At 48.3% G+C, this 24,895-nt stretch overlaps 1 protein-coding gene across 2 annotated transcripts; it reads left to right on the top strand.

The window, feature by feature from the left end:
* Nucleotides 1-23,775, top strand: LIG3 (DNA ligase 3). Of its 2 annotated transcripts, none has more exons than XM_043962820.1 (20): nt 1-139; nt 5,363-5,659; nt 6,857-7,000; nt 11,808-12,005; nt 12,298-12,449; nt 12,635-12,801; nt 12,924-13,001; nt 13,272-13,440; nt 15,166-15,321; nt 16,371-16,502; nt 16,918-16,997; nt 17,940-18,027; nt 18,403-18,480; nt 18,768-18,891; nt 19,301-19,443; nt 19,812-19,886; nt 19,977-20,123; nt 20,998-21,205; nt 21,855-21,949; nt 22,959-23,775. In XM_043962820.1, exons 2-20 carry the CDS (start codon nt 5,374-5,376, stop codon nt 23,190-23,192), a joined length of 2,754 nt encoding a protein of 917 aa, XP_043818755.1. In that variant the 5' UTR covers nt 1-139; nt 5,363-5,373; the 3' UTR covers nt 23,193-23,775. The 2 variants fall into 2 exon arrangements, with proteins under 2 accessions (XP_043818755.1, XP_043818754.1); XM_043962819.1 differs by having other exon boundaries at nt 5,099-5,659.
* Nucleotides 23,776-24,895: the final 1,120 nt, after the last annotated feature.

Genomic DNA, 24,895 nt, shown 5'->3' with positions numbered 1-24,895 from the left:
GTGTCCAAGGACCCGGATTTACAGTGATCCTCGGCTTAACTCTCTCCGGCACGAGGCCTCTCCGCCGGCAAGACTCCGGCTTGTCTTCAGCTCCGGAGCCGGGCTTGGTCTGGTCGGAGCCGGGAGACAAATGAGACAGGTAAGGGGGAGAAAAGGGAAAGCCAGATGGCTCATAGGAGGTCCCACCCAACGCGTGGTCCGCAGCGCGTGAAGAGGGGGTTCGCGTCCACTGGGAGGCCTTCGCCCGCGGAGACCCCCTACCTTGTGGACCTTCTGCTTAAGAAAATAACCCCCCCCAGCTGGGCCCGCCCAGGGCCTTCCCCCCGGCACCCCTCACACTGGGTCCCACCGCTCCCCATATACCTGCCTACACGTGGCACCCCGCCCCCTGTAACCCCGCCCACGGACACAGAGAGTCAGCCCCATCCCCCCTCAACTCCCACCCGCACAGGAATACTCGGGGTTCCCCTTTCCACCAAATCGCACCCATACTTAGCTACTCTAGCGTCCCTGCTGAGTAGCCCCCGCCCCGCATCGCACCCGCTGCACACTCGCCCCCCATACACACCCTCACCCCATCACTACACTTGGCATTGCCCCCCCATACACACAGTTCTTACTGCCCCCTATACACAGTATCCCACCCCTCCCCATACACAGGGTTTGAACTCCTGTCCCGCTCCCCATCTCATCAGTGCACTCACAAGCAAGTGCCCCCCATAATAGCCCTCCCTCCTCACCACAACCCCCAGCCCCCTTCCAGTAGAAGAGTTCTTTCTTTTTCCTGATACCTTTGGCCCATTCGAAGCAGCTTTTATGCGATTATCTTGTCCTTCTGAATCTTCAACCACCCCCAGGATGGCACCGACCAGTGTCCACTGACGGGGGCATCCTAGAAGGGCATGGCTTTGTTATCCTCTGGTTGTCTTGGGCTCCCACCTTCCAGTGCAACAAAATGTTTCAGATGCTATTGTCTAGTCTATCCATCTCTCCAGCCCCTCCTGCCCTGCCTAAAAACCAGCCGCTCAAATCCTTGCCCCTGAAGTTAAAAAAAAAAAATGCAGTTCTCTAGAAAGCATCAAAGGAAATCCTTTCAGTTAAAAATAAAAAATTTTTTTAAAAAGCCAGAAAGTTGCCCAGGCAGCCGTGACCCCCGCTAAAACTGGTAGACTTTGCAAACAGGTGGCAGGGTTTTGACTTCCCTGGCTTCATTTTGATTACCTTGCAAAATACTTAGTTGGATCTGAACTGCTCAGCAGATGAGAGGGCTCAGGAACCTCAGCCAAACCCCCCATAGGGTTCCTGCAACTTTTGTTTGGAATATCTGACAAGTATCTGAGAAATCATCCACCTGAGGAGGATTTCTGTGTGCTTTGAAGACTACAAAAATGATGACTATGGGGAGTAGATTAGGGCCTTAGTCTTAGAACTCTTTTTTTAGATGGAATAGACTTAGAAAGTCTGCCCTCGTTTTTACTATAGCTTTCTCTGAAAAGTTGCTGTAAATTGAACAAAACTATCTTCCTATTGGTTTGCTTTATGATTGCATAAAGATTTCTTCTGATTGATTTGCAGTTGGTTGTAGGTTTTGACACTTGCTGTAAATTCTTCTGCTTTCCCTTTACTGCCTACCCAGTAACCAACAGCAATTTCATTTCACATTCAGGCAATTGCTGAGCTTTAACCAAACCTTTACATGCACTAGGGAAACTGCAATTAAATTAATCCTTTCTGAATAATTGAGTGTCCTACTTAATAAAGAATTAATGCACATATCATGAATCACTACTTTTTCCAGGGTTAGATGAAGCAGTAGTGGTGAAGCTCCAGACTAAAGATCTGGAGACCCAGATTCTAATTTCAACTCTACTATTCACCTTTGCACTTTTAAGCAAGTTAAAACCTCTGGGCTTCAGTTTCTTACCCTGCAAAATTAGGGGGTGGTTGTATGGGGATTTGGGGGGAGTGAAGGACTAGATCTTGAAGGGTCTTTCTAGCCCTAACATTCTTTGATTCTGTGAAATTTTTATAACTTAACTCTATAATTATTTATTTAGTTACTTAACACTAACACTACATTGGATTAGCAATATACAATTTCAGTTTTTAAGACGGTTAAGGATCTTGAGGTGCCTGAACATCGGGTATCACTCTATGAGATATCATTTGTTAGGTGAATGCTTACCACTTTATGAACTAGATTTTTCTATATTGGGTTTTGTGTGTGTTGTTTTTTTTTTCAAGAGAATTGCCTGTATTAACAGTCAGTCGAGGGGGGCAGCTAGGTGGCGAAGTTGATAAAGCACTGGCCCTGGATTCAGGAGTACCTGAGTTCAAATCCGGCCTCAGACACTTGACACTTACTAGCTGTGTGACCCTGGGCAAGTCACTTAACCCCCATGGCCCCACAAAACAAACAAACAAACAAACAAACAATCAATCAAAAACATATTAAACACCTACTGTGCTACCTGCTGGGGATATAAAGACGAAAGTGTGACACTACCTGCCCATAGAAATCTTCCCTTTTTTAGCTTGAGGAGTCTATGAGCACCTATTTAAGTATGTGCAAAATAGATAAAAGATATTAGGTTAGAGGAGGAGGGTGGGGGCGGAGACAGCAGCTGGGTAGAATCAGGAAAGGCCTTAGGTAGAAGAAGGTGGCCCTTTAAGGGAGTCTGAGAGATAGGTTAGGAGAGAGTGCTTGCCAGGCAGGAAGAACAAGTCAGACCAACAAGTACTTATACCAGGACCTGGGCTAAGAGCTGGGAATATGAAGAAAGGCAAACACATAGGCCCTGCCTGCCTTTTAGGAGCTCCTAGTCTAGTGGGCAGAGACAATATTCAAACAACTGTGTACAAACAAGATGTATTCGAGATAAATGGGAGGTAACCTCTGAAGGAAGATATTAGTCAAGAAGGGCTTGTACCAAAGCTTGGAGACAGGAAATGGAGATGGTGTGCTTTATGAGGACCTGTGAAACGGCCAGTTTTTACCAAGGAGTATATAGAGGGAGTCATGTTAAGCCTTGAAAAGGTAGGGTTTTTTTCATTTTTTCTTTTGTTTAAGTTTTCTTATACAAAATGACTAATATGGTCATGTTTTACATAATTGTACATGATTGCTTACTGCCTCAGGGAGGGGGGAGGGAAGGAGGAATAAAAATAAGTGGTACCCAAAACTATAAAAATGTTTATCACTAAAAAAAGAAAGAAAGAAAGAAAAGGTAGGTTTGGGCCAGACTGTGAAGGACTTTGAATGCCAAAAACGAGTTTCTATTTGATCCTAGAGATATAGGAAACCTCTGGAGTTTGCAAAGGGAAAGTCTGACATGGCTTAATCAGGAGATTCTGGCTGCCTCCAGCAGTCTGGACAGGGGAATCCATCTCCATTCACACCATTCTAGTTGGTTTTTTCTTTCATGAGCTGAGTCCCCTTAAACTCTAATAGAAGGGTACAAGGACAGGGGCTCATTTCCTTAGGGCAAGAACTTGTCTAGGTTGTATTCTGTAAGTAAGGTCTCTTCTTTGGGAGGGAGGGGTAGGACAATCTCATCAATCAGACAGTCCTTCAGAGATTGATTTTTTACTGGGGCTGAGTCTTAAATGAAGAAATAAAAGGAGAAAATCCTGGATCCTAGTTTAATAATTGGTTATGAATATAATAGCAAAATCATAATTTGAGTGGGGAGACTAGAATCCAGTAGACCAATTAGGCTGTAACAGTAGTTCAGTTAAGAGATGATGAGAGACCTGAACTAGGATGGTGGCTTTTTTGTATGGAGAGAAGGGGACAGATGTGAGATATCTCTCACATGGTGGAGATAGAAATAGCAAGATTCTCCAAATGTTTGGATATGTGGGATGAGGATGGGGATGATACGAAAGTTTGGGAAACTGGGTGACTGGCAAAATAATGTTTCCTTCAGCAGAAATGGGAAGGTTTTGGGGAAAGAATAATGAGGTCTATTTTGGAAATGTCGAGCTTGAAATGCCTATAGGACATCCAGTTCCAAATGTCCAGTGTTTTTTATGTGGGACTGGATCTCAGGTGAGAGATGAGGACTGGGTATCTATTGGTAGGAGTCACCTGCATAGAGATGTGAGTTATATCTATGGGGGTTGATGAGGTCACTGAATATAGAGAGAAGAAAAGGAGGATGGAGGCAGAGCGTTTAGATTTCCTGCCATTCGGGAACTTTAATGTGGAAGATGATCTAACAAAGGAGAAATAGGCAGATCTGTAGGAAGAGAACCTCAGGAGAGCAGCATCACAAAATCCTGGAGAAGAAAAGACCAAGGGGAAAGGCTAGTCAGCTGCTAGACCTGCAGAGAGCTCAGGAAGGATGGAGATTGGAAAAAACCCAACAAATTTGGCAATTGAGACTTAACTCTGAGTGAACAATTTCAGTCAAGTAACAAGGCCTGAAACCTGAAGGCATCCATTGTAGACAGCCTTTTCTAGGAGTTTGGCTGATAAAGGGAAGAGAAATAGAGGATAATAACTAGAAAGTATGGAGGAGTCTAGCGAAGTTCTTGGAGAATGGAAGCATCAGGACAAGAACTTGGCTGATGGAGAAAAACTGAAGATGAGAGACTGGAGGTAAAGATTCCGAAGGACAGTTATTAGCCAGGCGGGGATGGGCTCCCACCTTGGTGAGAAGGGCCACCTTCTCATCAGAGACTGGGATAAGAAGGAGGTAATGGGAGATGCAGATACTGGAAGAAGAGGGAGCACATAGAGAAAGGCCTGTTTCCTCGGTAAAGAATGAAATGGAGATCCTGAGCTTAGAGGGCGGTGGCATGGGGCCTTAAGGGGAGAAGAGTTCTGTACCAGTCATTATGGGCAGTGGGACAGAAAATCAGTTGGAGAAGTTTTCTTCCTGCAATAAAGATTCAGTTGAGAATAGATCAAATAAATTTGTAGTGGATTCAGCAAGCTGATGGCCTGACTCCCTCTAGCTCCAGTCAGGACTATTTGAGTAGGAGTGGACTACGTTTTGAAAAATGTTTGATTATTCCTCTTGGTTTCTTGAAATCTAGACTGTTGCACATAAGACAGTCTGTATTCTCATTTCTCCCCTTTTTTGCCTGTCAGGCAGCTGTATGCCGCTGGCTTTGGCTGTCCTCTTCCAGCAGACTTGCAGAGTTCTTGGCCGAAGGGAAGTACCACGTCTGCTCCAAGAGCCATTACCTTGGCACTTAAGTAGCCAGCTCTCCAGTGTGTCAGATGCTGGTCTCTTTCATGGGTCCCGGCTCCTTGTGAAAAAGAGGCCTTCTCTCTGGGTCAGGGGGGGCATCCCAGGACCATGGACTACCCACTTTGCCTTCCTGCCGGTGTCACATGTGGGCTTCTGCACAGGTGCTTCTGAGATGGCTGAACAGCGATACTGTGTGGACTATGCCAAGCGCGGCACAGCTGGCTGCAAGAAATGCAAGGAGAAGATTGTGAAGGGCGTGTGCAGAATAGGTAAAGTGGTGCCCAACCCCTTCTCAGAATCTGGGGGTGACATGAAGGAATGGTACCATGTCAAGTGCATGTTTGAGAAGCTGGAACGGGCCCGGCCTACCACCAAGAAGATTGAGGATCTGACAGAACTGGAGGGCTGGGAAGAACTGCAGGACACAGAGAAGGATCAGATCAACGGGCACATTGCAGGTAAGCTGCTGGGAAGTGCCCACGGGCCTTGTGGCAGCCCTGGGCAGGGACATGAAGGCTTCATTTTCTTAAGTGAGGACAGTTCCAGTGACGGGGGGAAGTGGCTTCTGTAACAGCTTCCAGTAGAATGGCCCCCAAAGCTGCCTGTGTGCTTTAGGAAGGAGCAAGGCTTTCAGAATAGACAGTACCCCACCCCACCCCTTTTTCCACTTGTAATTGGCAGCTCGTCTTTCCTTGTGATCTAGTTTGGTGTGGTCAGCCACTGGGAATTCACAATCTCTCCTATTTTAGCCTCCTGTTTGTAGAGAGGCAGTAAAGCAGAGTGGATAGAGAGTTAGTCATGAAGACTTGGGGCAAAGTCCTATCTCTGACCTGTACTCACTAGCCACTGACCAAGTCACATAACTACCTTTTTTTTTTTTTGTGGGGCAATGAAGGTTAAGTGACTTGCCCAGGGTAACTAGTAATTGTCAAGTGTCTGAGGTTGCATTTGAACTCAGGTCCTCCTGACTCCAGGGCCAGTGCTCTATCTACTTCACCACCTAGCTGCCCCCCACATAACTTCTTTTTTTTTTTTTTTTTTAGTGAGGCAATTAGGGTTAAGTGACTTGCCCAGGGTCACACAGCTAGTAAGTGTTAAGGGTCTGAGGCCGAATTTGAACTCAGGTAGTCCTGACTCCAGGGCCGGTGCTCTATCTACTGTGCCACCTAGCTGCCCCGTCCCACATAACTTCTTAATGCCTCAGGCAACTCTCAGATTATAAAATGCCTTGAGAATTGCTCATAAGGACTGGTGGAGAGAGTTACCTCACCTAAAGTTCACTCACCTCAATGAAAGCACTGCTCTGGGAGGGAAAGTCTCTTACTACACAACCTTCAGGTTACCACCCCGTCTCTGCCTCCAGTTTTCTTAGTCATAAAATGGAGGTATTCTTCTAGGCCAGGGCTTCCTAAGGGGCTACTCAGTTTGCCTGAAGTCTTAAAATCAATGCTGGAATGAGGAATGCTTGGGAGGCCTAGTTGCTGATGGGGGAACACCAGCACTGCTGCCAACTGAATTTCTGTCTCCATAGGGAAGAAGTTGTGTGTGGTAGTGGTAGTTGGCTTGGATTTTGAATAAATAAAGTTTCAGTATCCCTCTCAGTGTATACCAGTCTTTGTCACTTCCCCAATGGCTTTCCTATTTGTGTTCTGTAGCACTGTCCTCAAAAGCGGCCAGCACACCAACAAAGAAAGCCACAGTCCAGGCCAAGCTGACCCCCGCCGGCCAGGTGATTTCTCCACACAAAGGAGCCTCCTCAGTCACTAACAGCAATCCCCGGAAATTCTCTGGTTTCACAGGTAAGATGGTGGCCTTGGGGTTTCAGGCCGAGTTCTGGAGTTTGAGCTCTGGAAGACACATGCTCAATGCTCTATGCCATAGCTTGACCCCTCTCTAGCAGTAGTGGACTGCTGCCGATCTCTACCCTCCACACAGCAGGAAGCTTTTGACGCCTCTGCTGTCACATGGAATGAGAACCTAGCAATAGTCTTTCTGTCAGTACTTTTGCCTATGAATTCGTAGCCTATTGAAAAGCTCAGACATAAGCAAGTTGTTAAATTCCTTTACTATGGCTTACACATGACTTTGAAATTGTTTTGTTGTGCTACAGTTTTTTTCTAATGAATACATTGCTAGAAATCATATTCCTCACCTCTACCACCTGGAGACAACTGAGACACTCTATCTCTCTTCCTGCTTTTTTGTTTTGTTTTGTTTTGTTTTTGGCTGATGGCTTTTTGATTTTTGTTGGGTTTTTAAAAATTACTTTCCCTTTATTGTTTTTATTTTTATGATTCATTTTTTAAAATTTTGAGTTTTAAGTTCTCTTCCTCCCCTACCTATCAAAAAAGCAAGCAGTGGGGCGGATAGGTGGCGCAGTGGATAGAGCACCGGCCCTGGAGTCAGGAGTACCCGAGTTCAAATCCAGCCTCAGACACTTAACACTTACTAGCTGTGTGACCCTGGGCAAGTCACTTAACTCCAATTGCCTCACTTAAAAAAAAAAAGCAAGCAGTGTATCAGTTATGCTGGTGAAGTCACACAAAACATATTTCCATATTAGCCATGTGGCCAAAAAAAAAAAAAAGGTAAAGTGAAAAAAGTCTGCTTCAATCTGCACTCAGAACTTTTTCTGGAGCAGGATCGTATTGTTCATCAAGACTCCTTTGGAACTGTAGCCAAGTCTTCCACAGTTTATCATCCTTACAGTATTGCTGTTACCATGTACAGTGTTCTCCAGGTTTTGCTCACTTCACTTTGCATCGATTCAAATAAGTCTTAAAGGTTTTTCTTAAACCATTCCCTTCATTGCTTCTTATAGCACAATAGTATTCCATCACAGTCATGCCACAACTTGTTCATTCATTCTCCAGTCGAAGGGCACCCCTTTGATTTCCAATTCTTTGCCACCACAAAAAGCTGCTATAAATATTTTTGCATATATTGGTACTTTTCCTTTTTCTTTGACCTCTTTAAGATACAGGCCTCAGTAGTGGTATTACTAGGTCAAAGAGTATACATAGTTAGATAGCCCTTTGGGCATAGTTCCAAATTATCCTCCATACTGGTTGGACCAGTTCACAACTCTACCAACCATGCTTTAATGTCTCTTATTTTTCCACATCCCTTCCAGCATTTGTCATTTTCCTTTTCTGTCATATTAGCCAATCTGATAAGATATGAGTACCTCATAAGATATGGTACCTCAAAGTTGTTTTAATTTGCGTTTCTCTGTTAGTGATTTAGTGTTTTTTACATGACTATTGATAGCTTTGCTTTCTTCTGCTGAAAACTGCCTATTTGTATCCTTTGACCCCTTGTCACTTGGGGAATGGCCCTTATTTTTATAAATTTGGCTCGGTTCACTATATATTTGAGAAATAAGGCCTTATCAGAGAAGCTTGCTGTAAATTTTCCTCCAGTTTCCTGCTTTCCTTCTAATTTTGGCTCCATTGGTTTTGTTTGTGCAAGAACCTTTTAATTTCAGGCAATCCAAATTATCCATTTTACTTCCCATGCTGTTCTTTATCTCTTCTTCGGTCACAAACTCTCCCCTTTATCAACAGATCTACAGGTGAATTTTTCCATGCTCCCCTAATTTGCTTACGATAATACACTTTATAATCTAAATAATATATGCATTTTTATCTTATTTTGGTATATGGTGTGAGATGTTGGTCTGTGGCCTGATTCTGCTTTTCAGTTTTCCCAGCAATTTTTGTCTGATAATTAATTCTTACCCTTAAAGCTGGGATCCTTGAGTTCATCAAATACTAGATTAACATGATCATTTACAGTAATATATTGTGTACCTAATTTATCCCATTGTTCAAGTACCAGATTGTTTCGATGTTACCACTTTCTAATATAGTTTGAAATCTGCTACTGCTAGGCCATCTGATGGCTTTTTGTAAGAACTTGAATATTTGAGGAGGCAAAGGAGAGTTAAAAGATGATTGCTACTTGCTAGCAAGACAGAAACTTATAAATTTCTCTTCTGTCCTTTTCTTGCTACATTGTAAACAGCATATAATCAGAGAAGTCTGTGTGAAAGTGTATTACAGGGGGCAGCTAGGTGGCGCGGTGGATAGAGCACCAGCCCTGGATTCAGGAGTACCTGAGTTCAAATCCGACCTCAGACACTTAATACTTACTAGCTGTGTAACCCTGAGCAAGTCACTTAACCCCAATTGCCTCACTGGAAAAAAAAAAAAGAAAGAAAGCGTATTACAGGAACCAGGGAAAGTATATGTGGCATAGTGAAGAGTTCAAAGTTAGAGTCAGAAGACCTGGCTCTGCTCTTTATATGACTTTATATAATCCATTAGGCCTCTCTGGACCTCCTCATCAGTAAAATAATGGGGCCAGCCTAAATGATTTCTAAAATCCTTTCTAGATTTAAATTCCTTTTTATTTCCTTAGGATGAGACCCATAAAGTACAAATACAACTTCAGAAATAGCCAGTTTTAGACAAAAGCTAGCTTTGCAATGGGATTTTAGCTGTGCTTCTGTGAAGCACATGATGAAGCCATGATGGCTTTTCACAGGAGAGAGGGTGGTGTTGATGAAGACCAGTCGTGCCAGGAAATAGGATGGGAGAAGCTTAGTGTTTATACTTAGGAGAGCCTTCAAGTTTGTTCTTCACATTCCCCTGCCCCCTTTGAGGGATGCTTTTTGGAACAGTAGCCTGGTGGATTGCAGATAAGGATGGATTAAGAATTTGTAAAAAATTAGACAAGAGGACAGCTTGCATCAACAGCAGATTTGCTAATGATATATGGCCACAAGGACACAAACTTAAATTTGCTTTGCAAATGGAAGTGAGAAGAGAAAAAGGAAAACACTTAATAATTCGGTTTGGAAATTCTTCAAGGATCTGGCAGAAAATCCTATTTATTGCTCATCCTTTATCCATTATGAAAGCACAGTAGGTTGGGGAGGGATGGAAATTGCAGTTATTTTTCAGTTCAGTCTGACTCTTCTGTTCTGGATCCCATAGCATCAAGTTAGACCTCTTTGAGCCTCTTTGCTCACTAGAGGTCAGATCATTGGGATGGGGGGAGGGTCTGTCTGTCTGTCTCTCTTTAGAGTAAATGGAGCACCTTACACGTTCTCATTAGCTTACTTCTTGATGGAGCTGTTTTTATTAGTTGGCACCTCTTTTCACATCGCATAGTTTCCCATCTCTTTAATCTTAATGTTCTCTTTACTTTTGACCCAAGCCTCTTTCTCCCCTTTCCATTCAGTTGCTAAGTCTTATTTATTTCACCTCCTCAATATGTCTTGTATCTGGCCCCTTCCTTGTACTCACACCATCAGCACCCTTGCTACTTCCCACCTATTAGAGTGGTCTCCTAATGGCTTCCCTTTTCTAATCCGTTCTTCACACAGCTGCCAAATTAACATTCTGATCGTGGCCAGAAGTCCCTTGAGAGCAAGAATTGTCTCCCTTTGGGGTTTGTATCCCCAGTGCTCAGCAGTGCGCATGGCACATGAGACCACGTAACCAGTCACATTTCCCATCTAGAGTTCTTTCATGCCTTCCTCTCTATTTCCACTGCCACACCCTGAGAATAGTCTTTTGTTAACTGTCTACTATGTAATTGAAGTCACCTTGACAGTACTTGAATAGTACAGTACTTTACAGGACAAATCAGTCAACAAGGATTTATTAAATGCCTCCTTCCATGCCTTTGGGCATTGTGGGTACAGATACAAAGCTATAGTTCTAATGGGGCGGTCCTAAGGACATAGATGGGTATAGAATGAACACAAGGAACTCGAAAGCCTTTGAATACGAGGTAGTTTGGGGGAGGTGCTAGGTGTTGGTGGGACAAAGCTTCATGGAGAAGACGGTGCAGGATCTTTGTCTGGAAGGAAGAGAGAGGAAGTGTTGACCTCGGAAAAATGGGGACGACTTTGGGGACAACTTTCCCAGCTCTCCTCTCTCCCTATTCCAAGCTGTCCTTCATTCCACTGCTCAGTAGACTGTTCATTGTGCGTTCATTTCTTCATGCTTCTCCATTGCTCAAAATCCTTCTCCATCTCCCTCTTATCTGCCAACAAAAGGCCCTTGTATTCAAAACTCCCTGTAACCTGATGAGGCCTTTCCTTTCTAGTGTCCATAGGAATATGAACACTGCCCCTTGTTGTCCCCCCATTCTTTCCCATGCCATTGCTTTCTGGAAATCACCTCTAATGCTGTTTCTTCTACCTCCTCTTCCCTTTGCTCATTCCCCCATTCCCTTATGCTTATGCCCCCTCCTCCATTTCCATGAAGCCTCCTCCTATCTCTCCCCCAGTCACAAACGAGGTGTCCCCACCTTAGGTGTCTCATGAGACTTTTTTTTTTTTAAACCTCTCAATGTCCCCGGGTCTGATTGTATAGTTTGAACTGTCTGTGTTTTAGGTCCCCAATAGGTGGTAACCTTCACGAGGGGCAGGATGGTATCATATGTCTCTCAGGGCCTGGCAATAGAAGCAATTCAATGAATGTTTTGATGCCTGAATGTGCCTGAATGTGCCAGCTGCTCAGGGTCAGCCTCGGTGAGGGGAGGGCAATGATCTTTTCTTCTCCCTTCCCTTTCTTCACATTTCCCCAACAGCAAAACCAGGCACCTCCAACGAGCCCCTCCCCAGCCTCGCCCCCAAGCCCACCCTGTCGGCTGGCAAGTGTGACCCCAAGCACAAGGATTGCTTGTTGCGGGAATTTCGGAAACTCTGCACCATGGTGGCTGAGAAGCCCAGCTACAATGTGAAGACGCAGATCATCCATGACTTTCTACAGAAAGGTTCAGGCGGCGGTATGAGACTTGACCCACTGTAGCGCAGCTCCCCTGCCTTCTGTCCAAAGAGTTCACTTGGTCCTCTCTCCTCTGTCCTTGCAAGCTGGAAAATCCTCTCCCATTGTGGTGGTGGCTGAAGAAACCCCAAGGATGATATGTGATTGTTCAGAATCCCAAAGCATATGGCGCCCAGTCTGTTGTAGAATCTTCCATCTTCCTAGATTTGTGCCCTAACCCTTGGGCTCCTCCTTTTTTCTTTTTTGAAGTAAGTTCCATTTCTCATGAGGAATTCCTTTTCCCCTGTTTCCAGATGGTTTCCATGGCGATGTGTACCTGACAGTAAAGCTGCTCCTGCCAGGTGTCATTAAAAGCGTTTACAATCTGAACGACAAACAGATTGTGAAGCTTTTCAGTCGGATTTTTAACTGCAGTCAGGACGACATGATCCGGGACTTAGAGCAGGTCAGTGTGCAGAGAGGGGGACAGACAGACAGACACTTGCTGTACATTAATTTGGGGGCAGGGTGACTTGTCCTGAAGAAGAGAGGCTTTTTACTTGGAGAATTGGGGGTGATAGCTGCAGATTTCTGCCATTTCTTGGCCTCGTCAGTGAACTGTGGTAGTGGCATTTTGGTTTCTGGAGACAGGGAGACGTGTCAGAGACAGTGCGCGTGTTCTTCGAGCAGAGCCGGTCCTTCCCACCAGCAGCTAAGAGCCTCCTCACCATACAAGAAGTAGATGAGTTCCTCCTTCAGTTGTCCAAACTCACGAAAGAGGATGACCAGCAAAATGTGCTACAGGACATTGCCTCCAGGTGAGGAGCCAGCCCCAGCGTGGCGGCCTGCCAGCCAGGGGATGGACCAACCAAGGCTGGAGAGCTGATGTCATGTGGGAATTCAGCCTGCACAGATAAGCTCTCTCCTGTCTTCCCCTCAGGTGTACCGCTAATGACCTCAAGTGCATCATCAGGCTCATCAAGCATGACCTCAAGATGAATTCGGGTGCCAAGCACGTGTAAGTATCACGTTCTCTGACTGCCTGGTGGGCACCACAAAGGCAGCAGCATGGAGTGGGCTTGGCCACCACACCATGCCCTCGAAAAAATTACATTTGCCCAGGGCTACCTCCTCTGGTACATTCTGGTGCGATGTACAGGTACAGACCCTGCTACCGGAGGGAAGGAGGGATCCACAGTTGCCTGAGTGACCTTGTTAGTCCAGGATGCCAGCTCTCCTTCCTGGACATAACTGCTTTGGGGATCTTTGTCTCCTCTTCTTTGGGCAGGCTGGATGCCCTGGACCCTAATGCCTATGAAGCCTTCAAGGCCTCAAGGAACCTTCAGGATGTGGTGGAGCGTGTCCTGGCAAACCAGCAAGAGTCTGAGAAGTCACCGGGTATGAAGCGGACACTTAGCGTGCAGGCAGCTCTTCTGACCCCTGTGCAGCCCATGCTGGTGAGGAAAGGTCTCTTCCCCTGGCACTTCTGGTCTCTGCCCTGCCCTGCCCCAGTGTCTTCTCTCTAAGACACTTAGAGCAGTTAAAAGTCCAAGACCCTACATCCATGGAGACTAGAAGAGACAGTGAGGGCAGGAAGGAGGCATTTGACAGTTGAGGGAGACAAAAGGTGGTCAGGTCTTGGAGATGGGGCCAGGAGACTTAGGTGTTAGTCCTTGCTCTACACTGATGACCATGGACAAATGCCTGCTCTCTTAGGCTTCCTCTTCCTTTTCTGTGAAATGAGGGCTTGGACTGAACAGTTGGTCAGGTCCCTTCCAGGCAGTTGTTCTATGATGCTCTCAAGCACCTGTCCAGGAGCCCAGGTCAAAACCAGGGATCAGCTGAGGGGCCCTGGAAGGCCATTTGTAGCACCCGGGGTTCTCGTAGATCAGAGACAGCTTGGGGCCCCCATGCCAGAATAGCCAAGAATATCCCTTTTCTTTCGGGGCATTAAAGACATGAGGGATCTTGGCTGCACAGAGGTTATTTGCAGCATCTGCTCATTTCATGGGAAATGAGATTCATCTTGCTGGTCTTGTGCTTTTCCCATCACATTAATTCACTACCATGAAGTCTTGCAGACTTAGCAGAACCCCAAGCACACACCACAGAAGCACTGTCCAGTTTCCCCGAATAGCTAATGAGGCTTGCCCAGCCTTGTTGGAAATGTAGGGTTGTTTTGTGTTTCCCTTTCCTGCACTGGACTTCTCCTTGGCCCAGAGAGAAAGGGATGCTGGAGCTGGGAGGCCGGGAGCTCTCCGCCAGCTGAGGGTCAGTTAGCTACAAAGCCTGTTTGGGGAAAAGGGGGGACAGTCATTTCAGATATCAGCTGGTCTGATCCCCTCATTTTAGAAATGAAGGCAGCCCAAGGTCACCCAGAGGACCCTCCTGGGAGTCCCAGTCCATGCATTATCGGCTGTCGGCTTAGAAAGAGGGTGGTGACTTGTTATCTGGTGGCAGTGAGTGAAGCAGAGCCATCCACCTGGGTGCACGTGGCACGTGGCACGTGGCAAGCTGATGTTCATTTTTTAGCACCTTCGGATATATGAAAGATGATTAAATGACGTTGGGTATGGCTTTAAGTATACCTGATGTTGGAGTCCCTTGAAAACTGGTCATTTCTGTAAAAAGTAGGCGGTGACTCTGCTGGAGGGTAAACTGATATTTGAGTTAATAAAGTTAAGCTCTAACGCCTCCTTGTGGCATAAGGGGGACTCTAAGTTGGTGGAGGTCATGTCAGGGGAGGTCCTTCCAAGCTGGGGGGGCAGTCTCTGTCATCTGAAGGACTGGCCTCACTCCAGGCAGTGACGATTACGGGGGGGGGGGGGGTTGTTTGTGTGGTTTTGGTTTCTTTTTTGTTATTGTTTTTAAATTTTTGCTACAGCAAATATACTAAGGTATAGAGGGCTTGCAGCGTCTATTGGTGAGTGGCAGTAGCCACATGGAGAGGATTTATCAGTCTTTTGAGATATTAATCAAGATAACTCTTTCCCTGAGCCTACCAGATAACAAGAATTCACCATGTAAGGTATTCCTCTTATACCCTTGCCCCTCCAGACTGTCCTTACCCCATAGTTGGGGATCCACAGGCTGAGGACAGAGTGAAGACCCATGTGGAAACCCGTGGGGCCCTCTGTGATCCTGTCTCTTCCTGACTGCCTCTCCTCCTTCCTTCTCCCCAGGCTGAGGCCTGCAAATCTATTGAATATGCAATGAAGAAATGTCCCAACGGGATGTTCTCTGAGATCAAGTATGACGGGGAGCGGGTGCAGGTGCACAAGAAGGGCAATCACTTCAGCTACTTCAGCCGTAGCCTCAAGCCTGTCCTACCTCACAAAGTAAGTGGCCCCTCGGTCCCTCAGAAGCCATTTTACTTAGCCCAGTCAGGGCCCCTTCACAGCAGAAAAGCACTTCCAGAACTGAGGACTTGTTCCATGTTTATGCCCAGCTGTGTTTGGGCACAGGGGAATCGGACCATTTGTGCCAGGAGCACCAGCGAGGACCGAGGGCTCTTGGTGGCAGGCGTTATTAGTTTAGATAAGATTGCCCGATGTGACCCAAACCAAACGAATACAGGACTCTCCACACTTATCCTGGTGGTGTTAAATGAGTGCCTCACATGACCCGGAATGGAGAAGGATGAAGCCGGCATCTCCAGATAAAAACACTTTTCTTTTATCTTCCCCCTCAGAGGGTTCATTCATCCCTCAGCTTTCTTTCTCTGTATAGAATGGAGTCATCAGGTAATAAGGGACTGTTGACATGCTTACTGGCTGTTTCATAGTGTCAGGACAGGGTGTTCCGAGTGGGCCGGGAGCACACACGGTTCTTCCTGGGCCATGGTGGGCTGGTACCATGGGGCACCTCATCCGGAGCCCACCTGTCATGGGATAGCTCTGCTTGTGCAGGGGCTACCTTCTTCCTTCTTTCCTTTCCCATCTGGCCACACTTGGTCCATCCTTGTATTAGACACCCCCTTTCTTAGTTCACACCTAAGTAATCTTTTTCTTCCCTGCTTACATGCATTATTATATATGTACACGGGTCCAAAGCCTTTGGGGTGAGTTCCCTCTCTGGCTTTCCCTTTCCCTGTCTGCTCAGTGATGCTTATTATGGCTCTCATCTGAAGACTAAACACAGACCACCAGCTCAAGAACTGGGACATTACACTACCAAATGCACATAAATGTCTAAAAATGTAAACTTGTAAATGTCTGATTCAGGTAAAGTATAAATCAACCTTGGCTTCCCTTTGTCCATATTTTTTCTTTCCCTTCATGGAAATTTCTCCTTCCCATAAGCCCTCCATTCCCAAGGGAGGTTGCCCATGGTCAGCTCATCCTTTCCCTGCAGCCTCCCCTGAGCTACGTTACCTTTCTGCCTCCAGGTGGCCCATTTTAAGGACTACATCCCCCAGGCATTCCCAGGGGGCCAGAGCATGATCCTAGATGCCGAAGTCCTTCTGATTGACACCAAAACAAGCAAACCTCTGCCCTTTGGGACTCTGGGTGTGCACAAGGTACAGTGTGGGAGAGTTGCCAGACTACATGTATGCGCATGCACACTTGCACCGGTGTATTCTATTGGCTTAAATTGAGGGGTGAAGTGTCTTTGTTTTGAGTGAGGTTTCATTTTTGCAGATAAAACGACTGAGTGATCTCTTAGCTTTTCTTTGCAAAAAGGAAAGTCAGTGTTGGGAGTCAAGGGAATAATTTTTTCACCATCAACCTAGTGGGATATTTATGCCTGGGGTTAGCTCGTGGCCTTGTGGCCGTGGCTTTCCAAAGCATAAACTGGACCTTTCCAGGGGCTTCCCTTTGGACACCTCCTAACAGCTCCTGGCTCACAGGTGTTGGTCACCCGTGTTCTATAGTGGGTGGGCTAGCTGGCTGGTGAGCCTGTCAGCGTCATATCATGTTGATTTATCTTTTCAGAAAGCTGCTTTCCAGGATGCCAATGTGTGCTTATTTGTGTTTGACTGCATTTACTTCAATGACATCAGCCTGATGGACAGGTGGGCTTGATTGACAGGAATTCTGAAGCCAGTGGGGAGAGGCTGGACTTGTAGCATCCGTACTCCATGGGGAGAACCTGGAGAAAGAGAGGCGTGCGTGCCTGCCCCCTCATCAAGCTCAGAGCTTGCAGCAGAGCCAGCTCTCCCCTCCTGGGTGACTGGTGAAGCCACAGTAGAATGTGGGGTGTTGGCCTTCACATCATTGAGGACTGGAGGTGGGCAGGCAGGGAGTTGGCGGCAGACGTGTCACGTGCATGTCAAGTGTTGGGAGGGCCTCCAGGATGTAGTGGGAGGAACACTGGCTTTGAGGACCTCCCTTGGCTTGAGCTTGAGCTTCCTCTATCTGTAAAACGAGGCTGTGATGTCAGGGTTGTGAGGGACAGGGCTCGTCACCTCCCAGCAGTCTCTGAATGTGGATCACTGTGGTTGTCAGCAGGAGAAGAGGCTTAGGATGCAGAGCTCAGACAGGGATCAGCCCCCACTCCCTGCTCCTGCAGCGTCCCTTCTCCTTGGATCCAGAACATCCTGGGATGCCTTCCCAAATGACTCTTTCAGCTCATGCCTAATTCAGCCCCCTGGCCTGCCTGTAGAGCCCTGGGAGCAGGAGTAAACTTCAGAATCATTTTCAAGTTTATGCCAGGCCTTTTTTTCTTTTTTTAAAGCCCGGTTGGGAAAGAGGCCGGTCCTCCTGTGGCTCTTGGGACAGAGATGATGTGCTCTCCGTCTTTCTGTCTGAGAAGTTTGGAGCTCTGCTGCCACGAGCAGCAGATGATGATCAAGCTGTCCGGGGAATGGGGCCGCCCTTCTTAATAAGCAGCTGTGCTGGCATGTCATCTTGAGTCTGGCCTCTCCCTTTCTCCCACTGGCTCCAACCCAGAGCAGTCGGCAGGCTGATGCCTGTGTTCTGAAGGCTGACCCCAGCCCTTCTTCTGCCTCCTACAGGCCATTGTGTGAACGTCGGAAGTTTCTCCAAGACAACATGGTTGAAATTCCCAATCGGATTCTTTTCTCTGAAATGAAGCATGTCACGGTGAGTAGCTGTGCTTCCTTAGTGTGCCCTTGGGCAGGATGGAGCTGGCACTCAGACAGACAACTTGGCAGCTCCTCCTGAATGACCTGTGAAGTTAGGGTTAGTATTGTTTCCTGCTGGACCACATGCTTACCCTCTTCTACTTTGTTTTCTGATCCATTGGTTCCTGTTTCCTTGTTTAAGAAAGGGGATGCCCAGAGGCATGAACTATGTGACCTCTAGACTCCCTATTAGCAACTGGCTCGTTCAGATATCAGAAAAATAGAAAGGGGGGGGGGGGGCTATATTTAGCCAATGTTAGAAAGGAAGCAGAATCCCCAGCCATTCTCTGCCCCCAAACTGCTACAACATGAACATTCCTCTTCTGTCGCCCAGAAAGCTTCAGACTTGGCTGATATGATCAACCATGTCATCCGGGAAGGACTGGAAGGACTAGTGCTGAAGGATGTGAAGGTGAGGCGCTGCTTCCTATCGGCGAGACGTCTGCTTCCATCCTCCTGGCTTGTGGGGGCGGGGCCCACATAGGACTCTGGAGGGAATATGTCACAGGGTTAGGGATTAGGTAGAAGTGGGTGTCAGCCCATTATAACTGTGAAGCAGGATGGAAATGAGGTGGAATTGTTGGTAGCAGAGCCTATGGGGGCAGGGAGCCCAGGAGATGGTCGTCCTCAGGCATCTCGAGGCTCACCTTTGCCTACAATGTGGACCGCAGCACTTTGCATTCCCCTGGTCTTCCTCAGGGCACCTATGAGCCAGGGAAGCGACACTGGCTGAAAGTGAAGAAGGACTACCTGAATGAGGGGGCCATGGCTGACACGGCAGATCTGGTGGTCCTTGGGGCCTTCTATGGGCAAGGGAACAAAGGTTAGTCTGAGCCGAACCAGGAAGAGGCAGGTACATGGGGCACGCCAAAGGCCCTTTGGTGAGGAGATGTGGCTGGAATGAGGGCTGTTTCCTGGCCCGCCGGTCGCTTGTTGCAATCTGCTCTGGACCCTAATGTTTGACGCTTCTGCCCGGGCCCAGTCCCAGTCGTCTTAGGAGCAGAACTACCCCTTGCATGGATAGCTCTGAGAGCCACAGCCTCAGTAGAAGGTAGGGCCCCCTCCACTGTTCAGAGTTAGCACCCTGTCCTGCCGGAAGAGAACCGCATTGCTTAACTCAGAAGGGATGTCTGGGCCTCGGGGAGGGGCGATTTGCACCTCAGGACTCCGTGAGCTGATCTAGTTAAATGGCCAGCCCCCTCTGCTCCCCTCCTTCCTTTCTCTCCCTCTAGGTGGCATGATGTCCATCTTCTTGATGGGCTGCTATGACCCCAGCAGCCAGAAGTGGTGCACAGTCACCAAATGTTCAGGAGGCCACGATGATGCCACCCTTGCCCGCCTGCAGAATGAGCTAGACATGGTGAAGATCAGCAAGGTAGGGAGGGGAATGAAGAACAAGTAGCATTAGACCAGGCCACTGACTGGCCTGCTAGGAAGGCGTGACTAAAGCAAGTAAGGGCCAGAGATGTTACTGATCAGTCCCACTCTGATGGGAAACTCATCTGACCATGTGCCCTAGGACAGCTCAGATGCCAGCTTCTGCTGTCAAGACTCTCACCCAGTCAGGAAAGGCCCAAGCAGGGAAGGGGAGGTGTGGGTTAAACACCTTGAACTTGAAGCAGAGCCATTCCCCTCCTGTGTGGACCTTGACCCATAGCTAACTCAGCTCCCCTTACTCCACTAAATGGTAAACCAGTGAGGAGAAGCTCCTGGTAACTGGCGTATTTCATCTTGTCTTCCCAGGATCCCAGTAAGATTCCCAGCTGGCTGAAAATCAATAAGAACTACTACCCGGATTTCATCGTCCCGGATCCAAAGGTGCTGCTCCTCCCACTGTCTCCTCTTCCCCCAGCACTGCCCACCTTGGAAGAGGATTTCTTCCCTGACTCATTCCCTCCTTTTTCGCAGAAAGCTCCTGTTTGGGAGATCACAGGGGCTGAATTCTCTAAGGCTGAGGCCCACACGGCCGATGGCATCTCTATCCGTTTCCCCCGCTGTACCCGAATTCGTGATGATAAAGATTGGAAGTCGGCCACCAACCTCCCACAGCTTAAGGTACCTGGTGTCCCACCTGGGGCACCTAGAGCTGGAATGGGCTGGGCCTCACTCCAGCCTAGTCCAATGAACGCAGTCTCAGCTGCTTTCCGCTCTCATCAAAGGGAAGGGGGTGCAGCTAGATGGTGCAGTAGATAGAGCACCGGCCCTGGAGTCAGGAGGACCCGAGTTCAAATTCGGAAACAGGCACTTGATACTTACTAGCTGTGTGACCCTGGGCAAGTCACTTAACCCCAACTGCCTCACGAAAAAAAAAAGGGAAGGGGGAGGGAGCTGCAGTCTCTCCACACATGAGTAAGAGGAGAACAGAACATGGAGCCAGCCCTTGTTTCTTTATTCTTTTTTGTGCCTCTGGAGGACAAAGTGGAGCTTTTTGAAAGGTTCTATGAAGTTTAAGATAATTGGGACCTGAGGAAACTGGAACCCATGGCATGTGAAGAGAAGCAGGTGTAAGAGGCCTCACAAAGAGGCCTCGGGCAGTGGGGGCTAAAGCCCCTGAAGGGAGTTAGGCTTGTGAGGCCGCACTAGGAGCAGTGGCCAACAGGGACGCTGCTGCCCAATGGCCTGAGCCGTCCAGACGCAGGCGCGGCCTTTGCTGGACACGCCATCATCCTGGAGGGGGCTCTTGCTCACGCATGTGTTGGGTTCTAGAGTAGCTGTGAGCTGCTTTGATCCCAGGATAACCTAGCACAGACCCCTCCCCTCATCTGGGGTAGCAACAGAAAGGCAGAGGAGGGAGGGAGGGAGGCCCCCTCTACAGGGATGGACAGGGTTTGGGCCCTGACTCGGGGAGAGGCAGAGTCAAGGGCACTGGGGGTCGGGCAGGGTGGGGTGTGACACTGCTCAGCACCCTCCGGGGGTCCTCTCTCCTCAGGAGCTGTACCAGCTTTCCAAGGAAAAGGCCGACTTCACCGTGGTGGCTGCAGATGAGGGCAGCTCTGTGGCTAGCGGCAGCAGTGGAGAGAATGAGGGCGGCTCAGGGCCTTCCACCCCTCGAACAGCCTCCAAAGCATCCCCCAGGAAGGCCCCTGCCCCGGCCAGGAAGGCAGAAAGAAAGATGAATGCCCCCCCCAGTAAAGCAGGTAAGATGGCAGCCCAGAGAAGATGCTAGAACCGTGCCTGAGGGCAAAGTTAGAAGAATTATTGCAGTAGCACCATTTCTGTAGCAGAACACTAGAAATGTCAGCGATACTATGATTCCCATTTTACAAAGGAGGAAACAGGCTCCCTGGGGTTAAGTGACTTGCCCAGAGTGGCTCAGCTAAAAATGATGCTGGATTTGAACGTGGTCCTCCTGACTCCGGGCCCAAGGCTGTCCTGTGGGTCATGGATCTGCCAACAGAAGGCCTAGACCTTTCCCCTGGGGAGCTCAGAGGTCAGCATAGGGTCCAGATGATCATAGGACAGCATCTTCTGGCATCCTTATTCATGTTCCCAGCAGTTTCCCAGGAAGTCTGGGGGTTGAGGAAGTATACACACATGCACACGCAGAGGCATCATCAGGCTCTCAGCCTTATCTCTGTCCCATTAGAGCCCAGGTTCTTAACCTTAAGCTAGGCTGTGTGAAATGCATTTAGAAAAATGTTTTGATAACGGTGTTTTGTTATCATTGGCTTCCTTTGTATTCTTATCTATTTTATTTTGTGCACTGTTTACCCAAAAAGGGGAAGGGCCCCCATGAGAACTGGGACTCCGGCTAGCCTCACCCGGCCCGCTTGTACCCCCTTACAGGCAACAAGCCGACTGTGAAACCTTCCCCTGGGAAAGTGGAGGAGAAGAAAGGGGAAAAAAGGAAGGCGCCTGAGGAAGACATGAGCCAAAAGAAGGTGATGAGGGGCGGGGTACACTGGGGATGGAGGAATCCATGGTGAGGGAGCCAGTCTGCCTTCTTTCCCTTCTTGGGATGGTCACATGCCCTTAGTCCTTGCCTGTGCACACACATGAACACACACACGCACCAGAACAGAACAACAGGACAAACCTCCCAGAACTCAGGGCGCTCTCGTTGCCTTGCAGAGGAGGCTGGTTGGAGAGCAGAAAGGAAGGAGAGAGGTGCGTGCAGTCAGGAGGTAGAGCAGCCAGGCACGGGGCCCAGAGGCTCAGCAGCCATTTGAGCAGAGGTGTGATTTACATTAAAGGGCTACAGTGCAGCTGGGTCATAAGCCTGTGACTCTGTGTGTGTAGGGGTGTGTATGAGGTCGGGAGGCAGAGAGTATGCCCAGGGGGCCCCCCAGGGCCTGAGCCGCCACTCCATCCTCCCTTTCCCAAGAAGCCTGACTCTGGGGAGCCCTTCTCCCTGCCCTCTTCGCTCCCTCTGTCTCCCTGGGGCACCCAAGGCCTCAGGAAGGCTGGTGGAGCCGTCTGGGGCAGTCTGAGGGAAGAGCCCAGGGGAAGGGGATGGCAGTCTGGGCAAACCTGTATTCACACTGCCCAGTACGTCTGCACTTTCCGGGCAGCAGCCCCAGGTCACCTTTCTCTTCCCCCCTCAGGATTTTTGCATCTTGACCTCTGGGGGCCCCTGTTGTTTACTTCTCTTCCACTGTGATTTGTAGTGTTTCTTTAGGGCACCAGAATGTTTGCAGGGAAGACTTAAGGCCACTTCCCTTAACAGAGAGGCCTCATCCTCTGCCTCCATCCCCGGACCCTGCGGGAGAGATGCTGTTCTCTGTGACTGTTAAGTGTTGACAGGCAGAGGGGTGTGTGTGTACCAGCCTCCATGTCACTGTGCTGCTCCTGCTTCAGGCCCATTCCTGGGGGCACTGACTAGCAATGGCCCTTTCCCCACATCCTCATTAACTGCTTTTCTCCCACCGTCCTGAACTGTTGTACTTGCAGGCGCTGCTGGACATCTTCACAGGTGTGCGGCTTTATCTGCCGCCCTCCACACAGGATTTCAGCCAGCTCCGCCGCTACTTCGTGGCATTTAACGGGGACCTGGTCCAAGAGTTTGACACAGCCTCGGCTACACACGTGGTGGGAAGTGGGGACAAGAACCCTGAGGCCCAGCAGGTTTCCCCTGAATGGATCTGGGCATGTATCCGAAAAAGGAGATTGGTGGCACCATGCTAGGGCCCCCAGCGTGTCCTCCCCCATGGGGCAGATGTTACAAGGCCCCAGGGAAGGGACAGAAGAGCTGTGATGATTATTCCTATGCTGCTTGTGCCTGTCTTCCAAAGCCCAATGTAGACCCCTGTCCCACCTGCTCTAGAGCTGAGGGAGGTGGGTCAGCGGACACTGGAGGTGAGAGGGAGGAAGGTGTGAAATCTGTGTCTCATTTGTCTGAAGAGAACTTTCAGAGTCAGGTGCTGGTTTTTTCTTTTTCTTTTTGTCTGAAGATCCTGGGTATTTTTAAATAAAGACGCTCTTGAGAGTGGCTTCACCCTTCTGCCTGGTGCTGGTGCTAGTGCTCTTGGCCAGGTAGGAGAGGAGAGGAAATGGAGGGGGGGGCTGAGGCAGAACTCCGTGCTCCAAGAGGGAGGGGTGGCTTCTGCCCTCTCACCATTTCCCACTAAATACTTTTTAGAAGTACTTAAAAAGACTTTACAGGGTACTTTTTTAAAAGAGGAAAATGCAGGTCTGTGTGGCCTGGCCCACCCTTTGTCAGGTGGTGTCAGTTTTTAAAGATTAGCAGAATAAACTCCTATGAAAGATGTCCTGTTGTATTCTTTTCTCTATTGGGGAGGGCACCTGGCCATGTCTCTGGCACCACTTGTCCTGTCTCATGGTAGATCTCCCCCTAGACCTCTAGCAACCCATTCCCAAAGTGCCTCAGACACAGAGGAGCATTGTGATCCAGGGCAAGTCACTTAACCCATCTGCCTCAGTTTCCTTAACTGTAAAAATGGGGATGATAATAGCATCAACCTCCCAGATAATAAGATAATAGACTACAAAACAGCTGTTTGTCCTAAGGAATTTCTTCACCTGTTGGAGTTTCCTTACACTAGTGAATTTATAGCACTGGAAGATGGAGTGTCCCTGGGAAAGCCCAAAAGATTTATCTGTGTTGAAGCCAAATAGACACAAGCCCCTCCATTTTTCCACTCTTGGGGGGCTTTTTGGACACTTAGAAACTGTTGCCACCTCTTCTTTTCCAAAGTCCCTGTTACAGGTATTTTGAAGTGCTTGATGCAGAGGCTTGGTGTCCAATCTCTGTGAACCTTTCCCTAGCGGGCTAGCTCAGAAGTGCTCAGGATAGGGCTAGCGCTACATGCCATTGCATCAAAAGGCAGTGACAAGAGTCTGACTGAGGGGTCAACTTCTCCAAACCCACATGGCAAGCCCTTTTCTTGCTCATCTCCCTCTTCTTCCCTTCCCTAAGGAGAAAGCCAGATCTATCAGCTTTTTCTACTAAAGACTGATGTACTCAAACAGGCCAAACTTCCCCATAAAGCTGGACATGGGGCAGCTAGGTGGCACAGTGGATAGAGCACTGGCCCTGGAGTCAGGAGGACCTGAGTTCAAATCCAGCCTCAGATACTTGACACTTAATAGTTGTGTGACCCTGGGCAAGTCACTTAAAAAAAAAACAAAACTGGACCAGTCTTTTCCATTCTGTGCCCCAGAAAGCTATAGGATCAATTGAGCTGGAAGACCATTGAAAGGTCATCTAATTCCAATCCCCCCAGTTTACCAAGGTCCATCCCAAGTGACTGTGACTCACCTGTGGTAATAGAAGTTACAAATGGCAAGAGTTTGGGTTCAGATCTTTTCCTCTACACCAGCTGGAAGCATGCGATTTTCCAAAAGCCAGATGGCCCCCGCCTATGCCC

Source organism: Dromiciops gliroides, chromosome 4 (assembly GCF_019393635.1).
Source record: "Dromiciops gliroides isolate mDroGli1 chromosome 4, mDroGli1.pri, whole genome shotgun sequence".
NCBI lineage: Eukaryota > Metazoa > Chordata > Mammalia > Microbiotheria > Microbiotheriidae > Dromiciops > Dromiciops gliroides.
The sequence above is the reverse complement of the archived record's forward strand: the minus strand, read 5'-3'. Positions and strand labels throughout refer to the sequence as shown.